A 21952-nucleotide genomic window follows, 5' to 3' on the forward strand; every position below is an offset into this window, starting at 1 on the left:
CGGGAAGCTCTTCTTTTATATTTCCCTTTTTCAAGCACTTATTTGTGCGAAAAAGCATTTTCAACACTTGTGACAATTAAAACAAAGTATCGGAATAAACTTGATGTTACTAGTCACTTGCGTTGTGTACTTATTAAAACTCACCAACGAATAGGCATACTAGTAAAGAAAATGCAAGCCCATCTATCTCACTAACCAACTAATCTATTTTTCTTTTAATAATAATTTTTGTATTTTATGAAAACTGATATTGTTGTATCTTACAGCAGTTTAAATAAATGTTTTGTTTTCAATGTACTACTTATTTGTTTTTGCTTTGTTCCTAGACCCATACAATTTATTGTTAAAGAGGGGGGTGCGAGAAGCTTTCATTTCAACAAAAGGGGGCGTGGTACAAAAAAGTTTGGGAAGCCCTGGTATAGAGCTATCCACAATTTTGACCTTTTTACGGAAATAATTCGACAAAAAAAAAACTTCAGTAGGAAAACAGTCATATCCATGCGATTAAATGACAGATTTTTATTAACATTTTTTTTGCTGTGCAAAAATTTAAACAAAAATAAAAAATAAGTAAAACAACAACTTAATAGTAACAACTTATTTTTTTAAATGAAGAAATGTTTATGTATGCTTAATTTACATTTTGAAACCTAAAAAATATCTACATAATGCGATATTTTTAATCATTGATTAAAATAAAAAAATTCAACAATTTTGACAAATGTACAAAATATCACATTAGGTATTTTACAATAAGTAAGTCTTTGGTAAAATACTTTTTTACTAGTCTAACGTCTACTGCATCGAAAGGTATACAAAAAACTAATTTATCTGAAGTATTGTAATAATAGATGTAACAATTCACTCTCACGGATTCTGAAGTAACATATGTTAGTGCTAGAAACAGGAGAAGCGTTTTTTATAGAATTGGCCGCCGACTCGATATGTTCATACAAAACGGATTGTTTAAGGTATGCGCGCACTTGGCCGAACGGGTCAGCAACGAAATGAACCACGACAAACGGAAATTTAATGTGTTTGTGTATTCAAATGAATCGGCGCGCACTTTACGGAAACGCTACACATCAACTCATACCGAATCGCGATGAAAACTCTGAACGGAATATTTTCGTGGTTAGGGTTTAGCCGCCATAGACGTATATATTACCATAGACTGAGCATGCCAGCAACGAACAGTGACGAGAAGATCTTTTAAAATCGATCTGTCCCTCTCTAGCGAATTGAAACTCCCTACTCGTTCTCTCCCGATCAAAAAGAGATGCTGCTGTACCTACTTGATGTAAGATAGAGAACACAACTAACAACGAAAACAAAGATGGTATCGTCACTTAGCTCTACAGACTGCTCGGACTATGTTAATATATACTTCTATGGTAGCCGCGCGTTACCTGGTGACTTAGATGAGCGCTACCACAACGAACCGCAAAAGGTAAAATACGTATCTAATAGTTACTGCTCAGCGTTCCTCTGACGGAATAGAGTTTCTAAAAACTGTATTTTTTTTTGTGAGATCGGTTTTACAATAAATATGAGTTCTTGATATTTTTAGTAACTCATTCCGAATTATTGATCAAGTTTGTCTTAATGATCGATTAAATCAGGATATAACGTAGCAAATTCCCTTTTCGTTTCGCTTTTTACAAAAAATTTCATGCACTCATTTATTACGTTTCCTTTTTGGTAGATTATTTTGTTATTTCTATTAATGGTACAACAAACTAACAATACTAATTTTTGGATCCATCTTCCATGATGTTAATCCACTGCCTGAGCTGACATGAGTTTGACAGTAAATGTTACGTCATTTTATTACGGGCTGTAGCGGTGCGTTTAGTTGCCGGCCAGTTCGATTTAGTGCGCGCGTACCTTTAGTCGACGGTCACCTCCATTTCGGGATCATGTAAATTTAGAAACCATTTGTTGAATCGGTCGACGATTCAGCGAATGATCGACAGAATCAAGAATTGTTATTCTTGACTATTTTATGTTAACTTAATCATTGTGCACGATAATCCACATAGAGCATCTCCTGTTAAAAACATTATGAACTTAATTTGATTGACCACTCAATGGTATATAACTGGGAATTGTTTTTTAGTTGTCATTAATATCTTATAAGAGTGTTGTCATCAGCTATTACTACATCAAACTGCATCTGCAAGAGTTTTTACGACCAAAATTCTTATTGGTCAGCTCCCGTTTTCTAGAATAATTGATTTCTTGTAATTCTTTGATCTCTTCATCCATACTGTAAAACCTATACAAATAAAAAGAGCCGCTACAGCTATATGGACGCAACCATATACAAAATACTGATCTCTGGGTTTGAGCGCAAACCCAACGCCTTCTGTGACAACAACCGCGGTTAAAATCGTTTGAAAAACTACTGCTATGAAAGTATTAACACCAAAGACTAATCCATAGCTATCATCTTGGATAAATTTTGCAATCTCGCTACAAGTGACTGTTATCATAAAATGGTACATTCCACCAAACACGATATAGCAAACATATGCCCAAAAGACTTGATTAGTCCTCGAGGCAAAAAGTATTATAAAGCCTTGAAAGAGAGAACATATGGTAAGGCAGAGCTCCCCTTTGATTTTCCAGTCTGTTTTGAGAAATCCGGCAAATAATGCTCCGAGAAAACCTATTACTGTTAATACTGCTTCGACCGCTCCGTTGTATATTGGCTTGGAGGGATCGTTTACTATAGCTGTCCATAATGGTTGCATATACGTCTGTACCTACAAAAATTTTTAATTTAAATAAAAATATATCAGCCACAAAGAAGAGTTTATGCTTAAATATCAAATGTGTTTGTCACAACCGCCAGTTCATTTCGACGATGAAATAAAAACTGTTATACGAAAAGTGATATGAAAAATGAAGAAATTTCAATGAAAAGATGACAAAGAAGAATGAAAGAGTCAACAACGACTAGAAAATAATACTTCTTCTTTTTCTTCTAAAAAACGAAACACATTCAAAAGGAAACATGGGTAGACTACTTTTTGTCCCTATTTGCTAAAGCTGACGATAATGAACCACCAACACCAGAGGTGACGACAAACGAAGAAATAAATATTGAGGAGGAAGAGATAAAGGAAGCATTAAGGAAATTAAAAAATAGAAAATCATCAGGAGAGGACAGAATATCGAACGAACTCCTAAAGTACGGAGGACCAGATCTGACCAAACCACTATTAAAACTAACCCAAAAAATAATAGAACCAAACAAAATTCCTCAAGAATGGAGATCAAGCATCCTAATACCTCTCTTCAAAAAGGGAGACAAATCGGACCAGGAAAATTACAGAGGAATTAATTTATTAAACACAACACTAAAATTAAGAACCAAAGTGATAACAAATAAATTGAATAAAATTATAACACTAGCAGAAGAACAACAAGGTTTTAGGTGGGAAAGATCATGCATCAACGCTATATTTATAATGAGGCAAGTACAAGGGAAATCATTAGAATACAACAAACCGGCAATCTATGTTTCGTGGACCTTACAAAGGCATTTGACCGGGTCATATTAAAAGACGTTACCTCTAGGAATAATCAAAACGATCGAAAATATCTACCAAAACAACACAATAAAAGTAAAAGTAGAAGAAGAACTAACCGACCCGATTGAAACTGGCAATGGGATAAGACAGGGGTATTCCCGAGTCCTCTATTGTTCAACCTGATTATGGACGAAATAATAAAAAAAGCAAGAACTAAAAAAGGATACAAAATGAGAGAAAAACAACTTAAAATAATCTGCTATGCAGACGACGCAATACTACTCTCAAAGTGAAGATGAAAAGACGACGTATGCTGCACCAATTTAATATAACCGCCAGAAAATTTAACATGTTAATTTCCCCAAAATGCATGGTTACAACAGCAAATTTACTAAGATGTAAATTGGAACTGGAAGGTCAGATAATAGAACAAGTGATGGAGTTTAAATATCTCGGCGTCACATCTAGCTGCGGAAAGCTCGAAACCGACCGAAGTGAAAGATCAAGTTAATAGAGCAAACAGATCCGCAGGCTGCCTAAATCAAACAATATGGAGAAATAAAAATATCGGGAAAGAAACGAAAGGCAGAATTTACAAAACGGTCAAAACAATAATGACATACGCGGCAGAAACAAGACCTAAAAAATAAAAATATCGGGAAAGAAACGAAAGGCAGAATTTACAAAACGGTCAGAAAAATAATGACATATGCGACAGAAACAAGACCTGTGGACAAAGAGGCTGTTAGAAACAGCAGAGATGAAAACACTTAGAAAAATTGATGGTAAGACACTATGGGACAGAGCTAGAAGTACAGATATACGATGTAGATGCAAGGTGGAGAACATCAAGAACTGGGTAAGAAATAGAAGAGTAGAATGGAACGATCATATAAGCCGAATGACAACAAATAGAGTAGTAAAGAGGGCAAGAGACGGTTCCCCAATAGAAAGACGATCAGTAGGAAGACCACGAAAACGATGCAACGACAACTAACTGGAGGCACATTGAAAAACAGACAGAGTCATGTCTATATAAAAAGAAGAAGAAGAAGAAGAAAATAATACCTTATTCTATCAATTATTGTCTTAGTTAATTAACTATTAACATTAACTGAGTTTGATAATTTAGAGTGGTACTGGCGGAAAAAGTCAATATGATGTGGCAAATAAACAGTAATGCCAATTTACACAAAAATGTCTTGCACATTTCAACTGCGTGAACAAAACATGATTCTAGACAGTTTTGTCCATTTCAACTGCGTGATTTTAAATAACTTATTCCATTATTTATTTGCTAGACTAACTCTTAGAAGAAAATACGAGCATTATAAACCTCTTAACAAAAACACTTACTTGTACGAATCCACATGTTGCTAAAGCGTACCAGAGAGACCATTTTAAGACGTATACGTTTGTGAACGATGTTTTAAAGTGCGTAGTCATTAATGTAAAAGCATCCACTACTTTTCTAGACAACGGTTTGCTCATTTCTTCTTCCGGATGAAAATAAATGCTTTTCTTGGAAGCAGGAAGGAACAGACTCCATGATGTGGCGACGATCATCGCTAGAAATAATAGAAATGATTTAAAAATTATTTGTGATTGTAAATATATGTAATTTTAGTACGAAAATGTTAAAGACGATACGAGGAAAGAGAAACATATTCATCTATAACAGTGTTGAAAAAAATATATCAATATTATTAATTAAATATCTGTTTTTATGGGATTAAGCCATTATTGGTTGTGATTGTGATCATAATCACATTTTTAAACAACTAATCTAATGCTACTAACTCTCGACTATTATTCAGGTGTCATCAGCATATTATTAATAATATTATTATATATCTATTATTAATTTTAAACCCATTCACTATTATCTCCGTTGTTTCTGATTCAATAGCTTTCGTTACTATTTCCTTAGAGTAAGCATTAAATGTTAAATTCCCACTGGAAGGAATCTTTCGTGTTATAATTGGTTGAGTATTATTAACCACACTTACGTGTGATAATTGCAAACCTTCGTCGTAAACACAAATTTACGTACGTCGGGAATGCTAAAAAAAAAAACAATTTCCTGTGAAATTTATAAACACCAAACATTAACCTGTTTTCCGGTGTATTTGGATATCAGGAAAATTCTATGCTACTAAGTATAACAAAAAAACATGATAATATTGCCATCAAGTACAAGCAATAATAATCAAAGAGGATCAATCAACGGACGACCAACTGAAGCCAGAAATATAACATTTTATAATTCAACAAAAGGCGCGGGTCGACAACCTTGAGGAACTTTGTGCCACGAATAATACCAGGAGGTGGCTAATGGTGATTTTTTATTTATTATTGAATGTGCCTGAAATAAATTTCAAAATTATATATGTAACAAATAATAAAAATACCAGCGTCTCAAGTGTCGCTAAGTATTGGAAAATATTTATCCAGCAATTCGCATTCGACGCCATTCGTAGCTGGGACTTCACATGAACTTCCACGGGGTAATTCAGAAGAGCAAGATGTTAAGAAGCGAAGAATAGATGTTGAAATTAAAAACGCCTACAAACTGGGACAGAAAACTTTCCTGATGGAATTAGTAGAACATGAAGGAAAGGTAAAGGTTATGAAAATAAATCCAACTAAGAAATGTTAAAGAAGGAAAAATATACATTAATGATGATACTATGCATAAAGAGAGAACTTTAGAAAACAATTAGAAAACTTGCACGAAAAGAAAAAGAGAAAGGAATTGATGCAAGAATTGGTGTAAAGAAAATATGAATTAATAAGGTAGGATGGAAATGGGACAATAAAGAGAACAAGATAGTCAAAATGGGAACAAAAAACTAAAAATGCAGCAAGCAACGAGCGAGAACATAAACAGTAAAACATATTTTAAACCTACACGTGAAAAGAAAGAGTCCAATAACACGGCCCACAATAACAGAGTAGCTCCCAATCTCAAAGGTTGGACATTAGCAACATGGAATATTAGAGGTCTTAACGGCAAAGAAGTTGAACTTGTTGAAGTATTTGAGAAAAATCAAATAGACGTACTAGTTATAACAGACCAAAGAGAAGAGAAAAAGCACAGTTTTTAGAGAACGGGCACTTCCTCATCACCAGTGGAGTGTCACAAACTGAAAGGGCAAACGAAGGTAGAGGCTGCCTAATAAACAGTAACCTTATAAAGAATATTAAAAATTGGGAATACGTTTCCGGAAGGATTCTAAAGATAAGACTGGTAACGGTTGAACATAAATTAGTTAATATTATCGTTATGTATGGAATAAAAAATGACGAAAAATCATCTAGCAAAGACTTATTCTGGGATAAGACCTCAGAGATAATATACAGTTTAGAAGGCAGCTCTATAGTTTAGGGGATCTAAATGGTCGAGTGGGTGTAAGAGATCAATATACCTCAGATGTATTAGGACCATACGGAGAAGAAATAAAATTGACAATAGGGAACGTATTATTGATCTATGCAGAGAAAATAATTTAATTTCCAACACAAAGATGCACACAAATACACAAGAATAGGCAAAAGCAGAGGAAAAAAATCCATCAGACTATGTGTTAGTGGACAGACCATCAAGACAATGTATTAAAAACATAAGAGTAAAACGAGGAACTGAGATAAATAGTGACCACTATCTAGTTGTAGCTAGGACCAACGAGAACCAATTACGAACAATTATTTTAAAACAATAACAGGTTATATCTTTCAATGTGAAACTCGCAATGGTGTAATAGGGACATCATGTAACAAGGGAATCCCCGAATTGCAAACGCCCACTTTACTGACATCTGGATATGAATAGTTCATATTTAATTATAATAGTTAATAATAGAAATTTTTGGATGAAATACAAACCGCGCAACTTAAAAGTCGCATAAAAATAATCCGCATAAAAAGAGAACTTTTTGAATTCGCATATAAAATAAGACTGAATGCTTCAATAATTTATTAAAAGGCAGGAGTCGAGAGAAAATTGTTTTTTTTTTGGTTAAAAAACTTGGTGAGTTTGATTTGGGCGTAGATAAAACCAACCTTGTTATAATATCTGGTGTCACATTCCAATACTTTCTGACACTAAATTGTAATAATTACAAATGAGTAATATTTAGATATTTTATCAGGCACTCTGCATTATCGACGACAATGGTAAAAGTTAATAGCTCAATCCGATTAGGAGCACTTACTTTTATTTAAATCACCTTTTAGACAAAACGCAGTGATACTATCATATTTCTCCAAACTCTTAAACAGTACAAGGTCTCGATCTAATACATTTCAATGCATTTTACAATCAAGGATCTTGTTTATATTCCAATTGTGTTCTGTGTAAAAAGCTCGTATCTTTTCTTAGAAGTCCATTAATTACGGCAATGACAAAAGTGATGTCTTCATGTACATTATTAACTGGGATTAATTTTATTATTGTCATCGGTTAATTGTTCTCATATTTTTCCACCTACTTAATCAATATGTATCAGGATATTGTTAAGCTCATCAATAATGTCAAGGAAAGGAATGTATCAGTTTAACGAGATGGCGTGTATTGTATACAGATGGAATAAGGAGTGTACCAATAAATATCATATGCAAAAAAAAAGGATAAATCAACTTTGATCTTTAATTAGTACAGTTGAACTACCACATATTGTCAAATAAACTGCTCCTAAAAAGTTATGTATATTCTTAGTGTTTAATAAAGTATTTAGTGTTAATTTACATATTTTGCTTTTAATATTTTTTGTTACTCTATTATACTTAATATGGCTTTACATTATATTTTATTGTAGTATGATCTTGTTTAATTACTTACTATATCGTCACATTGTCTTAAATTCTCATCTTCAAACTGGCTAACACATATATATATATGGTCACCTATTTTCAAGGTCAAACAAATACAATTGTCGTAAATTGCCTCCAAAGCACAGAAACGCTTTTAAATATCAAATTTCTTGAAACCATATCTAAATTACGGCGTTTCTTGAAATGGAAATGATGCATTTCGTAATTTCGCAACAAAAACTAGAGATGACAGCTTTAATTTTTTAGATATAAGGTTGAATGCTCGGATAACTGAACTTTGATCAAATAAAAGGCATATATCGAGCACAGTTTAATTTAATCTTGCCCAAGTACTTTCGATCCCTAGATCATCTTCAGGGGCATTTCGTCAATTGCGGCCTATCCGACAAGAATAAAATGTCATAAACATATAATTGTACAAGGATTCTGTCAAATCTGTCTGTTCAATCATTCTGTCTCCGGCTTCTGTACGCAATGTAGCTATTTTTCAATAATTTTAAAGTGTTTGTTTGTCCTTGTGTAGTGTAGTGTGTTGTGCAATTATATGTTTATGACATTTTTGTTGGCTTAGTGACACAAAAATGTAACTACATTTTTTCCCGTTTTGAGATATCTACACCATTGAACTTACTTTAGTGAGTTCTATTGAGTGACACAAAACTGTATCTCTCCGACCACCTAAAACCCCAGTAAGGAGTTTTCGTAACTACATTTCTTTGCAATCTTTTAGTGCCACAGAAATGTAAGTGCTGTTACATTTCTGTAATACTATGTTTTCGTACTATAAATAAGCTGATATTGAGTTACATTTTTGTGGCGTTAATTTTATTGCACTGAATGGTGATTGCAGATAGCAACTGTGGATTTGATAATTTGTTTATTATGTTTAGTAGGGTGGTCCGTTGCATTTCCAGTTCTGTTACAACTGTGAAGACGTAAATACGTGAATCAGTTTTAAGTTAATTGTTGTAGAAATTGTTAAAATAATCGTTATAATACTGTTTTATAATTTTGTTATTACACAATAATGGATTCAAGAGGGAAGAAGTTAGTTTTGTTAGCTCTTAACAAATCGGTACGAGATGATAAAACACATAATCATAATTTACCGCTCTCATCACAAGTGACATATTCAGATAGTGCCTCCCATGTTTCTACCAGTGAACCTAATGTATCAGGATATGAACAATGTGAGGATATATTTTTTTGGTGACGATTAAGAATAAGTGACACGTGTGGTGACCAAAACCACAACGTAAATGTATCTGCTATGTTGCTTTACGCCGTTCAGACATTAGAGATTCCAAAAATTGACCATTGCTTTTTTGAACCTGGCCATTCGATGATGGAGTGTGGCTCGGTCCATTGTCATCTTGAGAAAGCATAAAAAAATATGGACATATTTGATCCCACCATGTGGTACTCCACTGTAAGAATGACGTCAAAGAAATCAAAATATACTGTATACGAGAGTGAACAGGAAGAAATTTATGACTTCAAAGTTTTTGCCACAATTCTAAAAAAAAAAAAAACAAAAAAGTGGACATCGATGGTAGTAGTATAAATTGGCTAAAATTAACATGGCTGCAGTACAGTAAAGACGATAATAAACATATTTTTTAAATAAAATAAGGACAATGAAAATTTTCCTTGCCAAACTTAACAACGGCATATGAAGGACAAGGGCCAATAAAAGAGGAAAAATATAAGGATTTAGAAGAGCTGTGCAATAAAGGCATTATTCCTTCCCAGTATCATCTCTTCTATAAGTCGTTGCTCACCAGCAATAAGGTCAATGAATCAGATGTGCAAAGTGATTTACATAATTAAATTTATTGATGGAAATAATCACAATATATTTATTAAAAAAACAAACTTTATTGGCGTTTCGACTTCTAATTCAGAAATCGTTGTCTAAACATTTTATAAAGTTTCTTTTTTTAATAAATATATTGTGGTTATTCCCATCGAGACGTTTAAATAGTATTTAATGTCACAAGAAATTAGCTTCAGAACAATATAAAGTTATAATAAGATGAATTATGATTATTATTTTTATTATTATTATTAGTAAATTGGGTAACCCTCAGTTGTGAAATTAGATTATAATGCTACAGCAACAAAGAATTACAAGTAGGTACCATTTTATTTTAGAAAAGCTTACTCTTAATCCTACTACAAAGTCATTTGTATTTAAATGGCGTGGTTAAGTTTTCGGACCAGATAGAGATAATTAATTTTAATTTATTGTGTTTTTAATTATTATAACTGCCACTCAGTATGTTCATCTCTCGAAATTTATCGATATTGCTCAAATACAAATGACTTTGTAATAGGATTAAGATTAAGCTTTTCTTAAATAAAATGGTATATACATAAGTCTCTATAATAATAGACTTTTCAGTTAGGTTTTCGGTTAGGAACACAAAAATGTATCTCCGCTACTTTATCTAATTGTTGATATTTTGAAACCACAATTTATCCATTGTTGCGTATGATTGTATTACCGTAAAGAATACATTCCTAAGATTAATAATTCGGAACAAAAAAGTTAAGAATAAACTACAGGTCGCTACAAAATGCAAATTATTTGTTTAAAAACCTTATATAAGCTCTCCTGAAAAGTAGTCATTTTTGAGATACATTTTTGTGTCACTAAGCCGACGTTTTATTCTTGTCGGATAGGCCGCAATTGACGAAATGTCCCTGAAAATGATCTAGGGATCGAAAGTACTTGGGCAAGATTAAATTAAACTGTGCTCGATATACGCCTTTTATTTGATCAAAGTTAATTTTTTAGATTACGCTTCCCTTAACCATCGTCGAGCGAGACCACCTCGGAGGATCTTGAGCTATGGGATTTATACATACATACAGAACCAGGCAGATCAAGAAGAGACATCGTGGTGTGTACAGCTCCCGTTTAACGTAGAAGAATTCTTCCCTGGCGTGGCGATACCAAGCGACGGGCCCCGACGCCATTTTTTTATCCCCCAATGAGCTTAGACGCTATTTTCTGCCTGCCAATCATTATCGGGGCTAAGTAATTTCTTTGTACAGATAACATTTATGAGTCATGCCAAGTGTTTTTCGATATTTTACAATTACATATATTATATTTCATTATTTATTATTCTAATTAGTTAACCAGCAATTTTCAATATACATATAACCGGTTCCAAAACGTCTTTATTCCTTCTCTCCAGGATTGTTGAGGTCTTCCTCGTTTTCTGCGGTGTGGTAAAACCCATTCCATAATCTTTTTCTGGAGTCCGTACCATATCAGTTCATTTTTCTCCATATCTGTCTTTAACTCCCATTCGTCATTTTATATCATCTTTTCGAATTCTCCCTCTGTGGAATACTCCGACCGACCTCCCAAAGAAGTCCATTTCGACTGCCTTCAGCTTTATTCTGTTATCCGTTATTCTTCCGGTTTATGCTCTGTACAATAGACTACTTTTAATAAGAGTTTCATATATGTTATATTTCTTGACTCCACAGTATACTGTTCTGCATTGCGTTGATCTTCTTTTTATTTCTTGAACATATCTTGTCTGACGCGTGAAAAACCATTCCAAGGTACGTCTATTGGTCGCAGGGCATAATTATGCCATTATCTTCTAATGTGATGCTCGTCATCTCGGTTCCTATTGGTAGATACTTAGTTTTTGCTGTATTAATTTCCAACCCACACTTTTTATATTCCTCTTGAAGTTTTCTTGGCATATACTCCATATCATCTTTATCATCCTCTTGAGAGACTTTAGAGAAGTTCCCCTAAATATTATAAAAACTATCGAAAACATCTACTAAAACAACAAAATGGAAGTCAGAATAGATGGATAACTTACAGAACCTATAGAAATAGGCAGCGAAATAAGACAAGGGGATTCAGCTTGGGCCCCATGCTCTTTAATTTGATCATTAATGAAATCATCAAAAGCGTTAACAAAGAAAGAGGATACAGAATGGGAAACAAAGAAATAAAAATACTCTGTTACGCAGACGACGCAATAATGATAGCCCAAGACGCAGATAGTCTGCAAAGACTGGTCCACAGATTTAACATAAGAACAAAAGAATTTAATATGACAATCTCATCTCTAGAAAACTAAAACAATAGTAGTCGGCAAAGAACAAACCATACGTAAAATAGAAATTGATGACATCAGTATTGAACAAGTAATGGAAATAAAATACCTGGGAATTACACTGTCTAGCTATGCCAGCAGGATGCCTTAATAACACTATATGGTGAAACAGACACAATAACACTGAGATGAAGTCAAGAATTTATAAAGCCAGTGTAGACCCGACACAGCCACAACGCAAAGGCTACTGGAAACGGCAGAGATGAGAATACTGAAAAGAATTACAGGAAATACGCTGAGAGATTGAAAGAGAACTGTAAGAAGAAAATGTAACGTACCGTGTATAAATAAATGGACACGAAATAAAAAAAAAAAGAATAGAATAACCAAATAAGCACAATGGAGGAGACCCGTGTCGTCAAAATAGCAAGAGATAAGTCACCAATCGGCAGACGAAGTATCGGACGACCGCGCAAAAGATGGAGTGACAACCTTCAATAGAGGTATTAATCCGCCAATAAACAAGTAAAATTGTTTATACAGAGGAAGAAGAAGACCTTTTGATTATTTTTTTGATAACGTTCAAACTCTTGATAGGGTTTAAATGTTAAGGAGAGAAAAAACTGATATTTATTTCCTATTTTTCATATTATCTACGGGAATTTAACGGTAGAAAGTTCAAATTGTTACCTTGTAATATCGGATATTCTTTAATGTTCAAATTACAACTAATCTTAATTAGGAGGATTATATTTTCCAACCCTATAATTAATAATGGTAACAAATTTTATCTTATCTGTAACGAAAACAAGGTGTTTAATAAAACAGAAATACACATTTTATTAACAAGATATCGGATAAATCCATAAATACGTAAAAAGAGATTATGGATATTTAAATCAGATAAAACATACGAGTACAGTTAATAAAGACTAAATAAAATATTAATGAATTCAACGGTAGCACGACAAACCGACATAAATAATAAATAATAAACAAAATTACGTACAAATGATACGAAAAAAATACCTCGATGGTGTGCATTTCATCCAATTGAGACCAAAAGAAGTTAGCTATTACGGAATTTGGGGGAGGCAAGAATTCGTTTAATACACACAGACTGTACATCTAAACATAAAACATTAGAACGATGCGAACAAAAGATAACCTATAAGAGTTGCACAAAGAACTTAAGGCCATAAAATCGGAGATCTTAGGCTTATTCAAGACGATACTAAAAGGCGAAGAATCAACTCTAATAAAATTAGGACACACTTTGTACCAATAAAATTCAGGAAATAAACAAAGTATAGGAGGTGTAGGTTTTATGGTACAAAAGAAAATTGGAAACTTGGTAACTAAATTCCAAGCGATCTCTAATAGTGTTATCTATCTGGTACTAAAGCTAAATCGTAGATACAGCACTCAACTTATCCAATACTATCCATCAACTTATTCTGCAGAGAATGAAGAGGTAGAATAGCTGTATGAAGACATGACCCGTGCCAGAAACTTAGAGAATCTAATATATTACATAATAAATACGGAAGATTTTGACGCTGAAATAGGAAATAGCCAAATGAAATCCGACAACGGATATATTGGAAATTTTGAACTGGGAAGTAGAAATAACAGGCGAGATATGCGAGCAAATTACATCAGAAAAGAAAAATATTTTGTTTAAACATCTTCTATGAAAAAAAAAAGAGGCAGACAAAATGAACGTGGCACTGCTCAGACGGCAAAGTAAAAAATTAAATTGACTTTGTACTCTTTAACTTCAAAAATATAGCCATAGATATTACTGTACTAAATTGTGTCCCCTACAGAAACTCAAGATATAGAAAAGGTCTTAGATGAGCCGATACAAACGGAGTTGACAAGGAAGAAATTTACACACAGAGAATTGAAAGCTACCCAGTTACGCTACGAGGTGTATTCTGCAGATATTCAATGCTATTCCAGGACTTGGTTAGTTTCCGCAACAATAGAAAGTAATGGAAGTCATAATAGTGCCGAAGCCAAGAAAGAAACCTAAAGAAATTACACCATACAGAAGAATCAGTCTATTCTCTGATTCTCTAATAGCCAATATATATAAGGAAGCCAAAACAACAATTAAAGTATATGAAGGAACAAAATCAATACAAATAAATAGAGGCGTGAGATAGGGTGACAAAATATCACCGAAACTTTTCAATCAGGCTCTGGAAGATACTTTTAAAAGATAAGAATGGGAAGAAAAAGGTATAAAAATTTGTGGACAACGCTTGAACCATCTACGGTACGCTGATGACATCGCATTGATAACCGATAAAAAAAGAAGAATTATTTGGAACGATGAAAGAACTGGACGTAGAAGCTGGAAAGATAGGCCTTAATATGAATTACAGCAGGACCAAAATCATAACAGATACAGATGAAGACATCACAATGAGGATCGGACAAGATGAAATAGAACAAGTTCAGGATTATATATATCTGGGTCAAACTATAAAACTTAACAAATAAAACCAAACAGCAGAGATAAAAAGACGAGTTAGACTGACATGGGGGGGGGGGAGGGGGGACATTTGGCAAACTAAGCTACATTCTTAAAAACAAAAGATATCCACAGCATCTTAAGACCAAAGTATACAATCAATGCGTACTCCCTGTTCTCACTTATGGTTCCCAAACGTGGACATTTACAAAAGTAAACGTGGACAAAATCATAAAAACCCAAAGAGCAATGGAAAGACAAATGTTGCACATAAGACTAATGGATAAAAAGAGAAACAAGTGGATAAGAGAGAAAACAAAAGCGAGGGGAGTTAGACAAGAAGTTGCAAAATTGAAATGGAGATTTGTTGGACAAAATATAAGACAAAAAGAAGACCTATGGAACAAAATTCTTATAAGTTGGAGACCGTGGGAATATAAACGAAGCAGAGGAAGGCCCCAAATGAGATGGGCAGATGATATCAAGAAGCACGTGGACTCTAGGTGGATGACTGTAGCGACAGACAGAGAAGAATGGAAAAGGATCGGGGAGGTCTATGTCCAAAGGTGGACCGAAGAAGGCTAATTAGATAGATAGATAGATCCCACGGATCACGGATCCAGACTAAATAGATAAATTAGTTAAGAGAAAATTAGAAAAAATCACATTTTTATACTATACTTATATACTTATTACAATTATGATAAATTAATTACAATTACAATTACAATATTATATAAAATATATTAACAGAAAAACTCGTCAATCCGCGCTCTTAAATTTTGCTATATGGTTAGCCAAGATAAACAGCCTTTGATTAAGAAAACAATTGTGTCTCTTTCTACCATTTCAACATATTTGAGTAAGCTGAACAGTTTGCAAATATAGACAATCGTCTTTTGTTTCCATAACCGCAAAGCAATATTTTTTTTTCTAGCGTTAAAAAACTTTCCCGGCTGATGGGTCGTGGTTTGGAGATAAATTCCTTGATTTTATATTCTGTGGTTATTTGCCAAAAGTTGATATGGGTATCAAATATATCAACTTTTCAGGAGAATAAAAATAAACTTTCAGAAATTAATTAAAATGTATTTTATTTTTTACTCGCTCAATTTTTATTAGATTTAAATAAAATTTTGTTGAGAGTATGATTTAATTTCAGGAATTCTACTCTAAATAATAATTTAATTGACATATTATCACGTTTTGGCAAATATTTGTTATTGTTCTTCTTTTTTCGGCGCCATATTAGGTTTCCCTAACATTGGCCATTACATTGGTCTTCAGCTAATCAGAAAAGTAGTTCGGCACTGCGTACTCCTGTCCAATCGGGAATGTTCTTGACATCTCCTTCCTTTCAATTCCTCTGCGATCCTCGATTTTACCTCTCCTGATAAGCTGAAATATTGTGTACCGGTCTCTTCTAAGAACAATCGATAGGTATGGATTTTTTTTTTTATTTTAATAGTTTTCAATAACCCACGGACGACATTTGCTCTATTTAACACAGCTTCGTTGGTTTGTATCGCTGTCCAGGGTATTTGGAAATTCTTCTATGCAATATTTGGAAATACACTGTGTTCGTAGTTCTCTATCTAGAGTTTAAAAAAGCTGTGAATATGCTAGAAATTCTTTTTGGGAGATAGTTCTAACGAAATAGTACAAGTCATGAGGTATCATCAATTATCACATTCCATTCTAATGTAGCCCACCTCCAGAAACTTGTGTTCTATTTCATATATGATTTTTGCTCTATTAACACATAGATATAGTGCTCTTGCGACAATGTTATTTTTATTTTCACCAGGGTAAGAATCTAAATACAGATCGACTTTGTATTGAGTCAGATTTAGAGATATTTCAAAAGGTAAAATGATGTTTGATCCGGTCCACGATCTGACAACTCTTCATACCACATGAAACATGTAGTTGAGTTATCAGTGCAATTTCTTATTTATTGATAATTTTACGTTTTTTTCTTATTATACAGACCGTCGGAATTCAATATGTAGTTTAGCCGTGATTTTCCCCCTATGCCTTTTTGTGTACTGAAAATATCATATGAAATAAGCATAAAGAAAACGAAATTTAGAGTTAAGCCGGGTTTTTTTCTGAAAATCATATGTCATAATTAACACCCTTAGGGCACCAGTAGCGCTTATGCCAAAATTTTTAACAATATGAATAAATTTTCAACAGAAGCATGTCTTTTTATATATAAAGGATATTTACAAAAAAATTATTCCCTTTCTATTTTGAATACAGCTGACACGACTTCTGTCATGTTAGCTGTCAGTTGGCTACTCTTCTGCAAAGAGTAGCCAATTGACAGATATACTTTTTCGACTGAAGTGTGGCATAGAAATTTATATATGTTCTACCATCTCATAGAAAATAATAGAGTCTGAATAAAAGAATTAGAATATTTAGTAAAAATAGAAACTGGAATTTAGATGACAGAATATTTGGTAAATAGAAAGTTTATCGAAGGATTGGGCGCCAACTATTTTTAAAATGAAAATAGTAAAATGAAAGAGACTAGTTAATAAATGAATAAAATCGAAAGAAATTGAAATAAAATAATTGTTCAAAGAAAAATAACAAACAAGTGATGTTAATAACATTACACTATTCTTGTTATCCCCAGCATTGTTCTTTCCATTGCTCTTTGGCTTACTTTCAATTTAGTGGGAGATTTTTTAGTCAATGTTAATGTTTTGATAACATATACTATTACCGTCAGTATACATTGGTTGCAAACCTTTTCCTTTAAGCATATCGGTAGCGTTCCTTTTAGAATATGTCGCATCTTTCCAAAAGCTGTCCATCCCAAACCAATACGGAGCTGAATCTAACAGGTTTAATTGCTTTTTCCTATTCTAATTTCATAACCCAAGTAAATATAGCTAAAAACCTGATGTACTTCGCTGGAACTTGGAACATTTGGAACTAAATTGGTCATGTATTTTGTTTTTTGAAAGTTTATCTTCAGACCAGCTTGGTCTATAGGTTAAAACATAAGTTAAATAGTTTGTTTCTCGCCTCCTACTTGTAGTGCTATCCATGTACACGTCTAGACGCTGTAAAATGAGGTAAAATCACTTTAAGGAAATCATCAAAATTGTTTTTTGATCGTTACGGAAAGTTTTTCTTAACATTTATTATGGTAGCACGTAGAGTCTGGAATATTTCTGTCGGTTTTTGGATACCTCTTCGTCTAATATATTCTTCTCCTAACATTTTCTTACATTTCATTTCTTTTCTTTATAAATTGGTTTTTTCGTTTGAAACTCCTGAGTTATTGATTTAATCTAGATTATTACCGCTTTGATTTAAGAATTCATTATCTGATTTTTGATATACAATATTATTTATTTGATTTAAGACGACAAAAGGACTTCTACAAGGCTGTGCTACGTCCCCTACTCTGTTTAAAATATTCTTGGAAAAGACACTCAAACCATGGAGGAGAAAGTGCGAAGGAATGGGCATACCAGTAAGAGACGAATACCTATACATCTTAAGTTTTGCCGACGATCAAGTAGTCATCGTACAAGATGAAGAAGATCTCAGCTTTATGCTCAGAAAACTAGAAGAAGAATATAAAAACAACGGAATGGAAATAAACTTAGAGAAAACCGAATACCTAACAACAGAAAACAAGAATATGAGAAACCTAGAGATAGACGAGGGAAGACAAATAAATGGAACAGATAAATTCAAGTATTTAGGAACCATAATATCGAACCAGGGAACAACAGAAGAAGATATAAACAACAGACTGAGACAAACAAGAAACTGTATAAGACAACTAAACTCAGTGTTGTGGGATAAGAACATTACGATAAAGACAAAAAAGAGAATATATAATACCCTGACAAGAAGTATCCTGACATATGGGTCCGAAAACTGGACAATAAACAAGAGAAATAGAGGTAGAATAAGAGCAGTAGAAATGGAGTTCCCGAGGAGAAGCTGTAGACTTACAAAAAGAGACAGAATTGAAAACGCAGAGATTAAGCGGAGAATGGGAGTGCAATCAGACATAATCGACTATATAGAGGAGAAGAGACTATCCTGGTACGGCCACGTCAGAAAAGCGGACAGAGGACGCTGGATAAACAAAATCACAGAATGGAGCCCGATTGAAAGAAGAAAGAGAGGAAGACCCCGAAGGTCATTCAGAGATGAAATCGACGAGGCTATGGAGAAAAGAACCCTGCGAGATGGAGACTGGAATGACAGGGAACATTGGAGAAAACGGTTGAGTGAAGGAAGACAGTGAAAACTGTGGAAATCCTTAGTAGTAGTAGTAGTAGTAGTAGTAGTAATATTATTTATGATAACTGTTGTTAAATACATTCCTCATTTTTTTATTTTGGCTTTAATTATCCGATTGTTATAACTTGTGCCAGATGAAGTATGTAAAGGAATATAATTTTTATCTATATGAGAATCATTATTATTAAAATTTGATATTAAATTTTCATAAATACCAATAACCCCAAAACTTAATCTTTCTTCTACAATCTCAGGATGAGTTAACTCTTTTCCATCTTCTTTTATCACTTTTCACAATGCCATCAATTCCATTACTTAATTTAGTTTTACCGAGATTTTTCGAGATTTACCGATGGTTGAATTTCAACTCAACATGTGTTTAGTTGAATATTTACCATATCCACATCTACGTATTTATTTTTTTCAGAAAACCGAAAAAACATTAAGGCATAAAAGAGTTAATAGATATGTAGATAACAACTTTATTTTGGCAATTGAGCAAGGATAGGTTACATGTTCACGCGCTCAGAATTAAAAGCTGGTTGCCAAAACATGATACGTCAATGAATCATTCAACAACTAGAGTTCGTAGAAATATTAATATATTGCCCTAACTCATTTATTATTGGCCAAGCAGTGAAAAAATAAGTTAACTAATAAAGTATTTGTTTAAAATGATTTATTTTATTAGTAGGTCACATTCCTGGGTCATTAGTGTGATTACTAGTTGTTTAAACTCATAAATTCAAGTAGGTTGTATAGGTATTGCTAACGTTGTAGTAAGGCCCAATATAAATAAGGCGGTACTAATAGTAGGTATCATCCCACCACAAGTACTCTTCTATTATTTTAATTCGTTGGTGTAAAGAAGGCGAAACTGGTTTGTTACTAATTGATTTTTAAGTACATCCTTTTTATTTTTAGATTTGATTTAACACAATTTGTAAAAGAAAGTTACAACCTTATGATTCACCACGAATTTATTGGACGTAAGCGTTTTGAAGGTTTGGTCTGTACATTTTTTGTTTTTTTTTTTGTAGCAGTTGAATTTATTAAAGTATCTTATCACAGAATACTCCATCCCAACTCCATACTCCATGGGATGGTGTATTCTGTGATCTTATACATGAGTAATGCGTTATTTATAATCTTCACTATTGTCATTTTTAGTTTTAATTTGTGAAGTATAATAAGAATAAGTGATAGAGTACAGATATATACAAATTAATTATTACTTATTATATTAATTATAGACAACTGACTATTAATTTTTGCGGTGGAAAAATACCCGTTTTTAGGATAAAACTATAAAAATGTACAAAAATTTTACTTACGTAATTTCTTTTCGTATAGTTTTTTAAATGTCTTGGTACATTCGCTTCATGGTTTATTAAATAGAACAAAAATATTCTTCTATAACTACGGCAAAGCCGATGATCGAACGGGAAAACAGAGATTCATTTTTTGTTTCTGTACGTTTGTGTGAACACCCTACTTTTTGAAGCAAGTTTAAAATCGAATAGATATTATAAATCGATTAGATAGGTATAAATTTTTAATACGACCATTAAAAGTTTATAAATTTTTGTTGACTGAAACTCAGATCATCCCAGATATCTTATAGATATACTTTGTACGAAAAGGGACACCAGGTTATGCAATTTCCACAATTTAAGCTATTTAATTAAAATAGGGACGGCGTTATGCATAACTCGACCAAGCGCCATTTCTTTAAAATCGAGATTATAGCGAATTCTGGTGGCAAATAGCTAAAATTATCTTGAAAAAAATCCCTGTTATTGTCACGCTAACGGTCGCTAAACACAAAACAAAATTAAAGCAAGCGACATTCTATGTCTATAAAGGGTTTTTTGTTTTGCATAACAAGACTATATTCGTAACTGTCATTCTTAGTTTTGGCAATAGTAGACTAAGCGCCATTATTGGTCTTTCGTCTAGTTATGTTAAACTAAACTGTTTGCCTAGAATATTATCTTGGTCAAATGAGCAAGCAAGATTTACATTGTGTACGCAAATCAAAGTAACTGTATTGCTATTTGTTATTGTGTATTATCCTTTACTTAACTTCTAAATTGAGGAATTATCTTCAAATATGAGCAGGTTTCAGTTGAGAACAGATAAAATGGTTGTCTCTGTTTAGAGGTAAGAAATTATAGGTCAGTTTCTAGGTTAACCTGAAAATTCATTTTAGACTATTATAACAGACCCAGTTTGTTAGAGATTTTGCAAGTGTAAATTCAATAATGGATCTATTCTATATTCTTTATTTATGCCAGCTGCATGTGCTGTTTTTTTTTAAGGAAAAGAAACAAGATACACATACCTACTGAGAAATTAACAACAACTTTTCAAGTACTAGATATTACACCAACAGATATTGCTACATTCGCTGTCTTGAATAGTAAGGATTTATGTGAATTGCAACCTGTAAGTTTTGAATAGCCACCTCAAGGTACGTTGGACATTTCTACCACCTCGAATTATTGTAATACAGATACTTTGTTAACAAATAAACTTCAAGAATATTTTCTAAATAAAAATTTAGGGACTTGCAATCTTTATACTGTTCAGAGTAATGTAAGTGTACAGTATCATGATATCTCGGAACATGAACTGAATGACGAAAATCTTAAAAATGTCGTTGATGAGGGCAGAACTTCCAATCATCAGTTTTTAGACGGCATGTCAGAAAATGTAAGCGA

General features: G+C 33.1%; 1 protein-coding gene across 1 annotated transcript in view; it reads right to left on the reverse strand.

The window, feature by feature from the left end:
- Positions 1-1536: 1536 nt before the first annotated feature.
- Positions 1537-21952, reverse strand: part of LOC140434434 (thiamine transporter 2-like) — a 51354-nt gene continuing 30938 nt past the window's right edge. Inside the window, exons 3-4 of the mRNA XM_072522694.1 lie at positions 4896-5107; positions 1537-2768 (exon numbers count right to left, since the gene is read on the reverse strand). Coding sequence (XP_072378795.1) covers positions 2211-2768; positions 4896-5107 — 770 coding nt within the window. The 3' untranslated portion in view covers positions 1537-2210. The remainder of the gene's footprint in view (positions 2769-4895; positions 5108-21952) is intronic.

Source organism: Diabrotica undecimpunctata, chromosome 2, assembly GCF_040954645.1.
Source record: "Diabrotica undecimpunctata isolate CICGRU chromosome 2, icDiaUnde3, whole genome shotgun sequence".
NCBI classification, from domain to species: domain Eukaryota; kingdom Metazoa; phylum Arthropoda; class Insecta; order Coleoptera; family Chrysomelidae; genus Diabrotica; species Diabrotica undecimpunctata.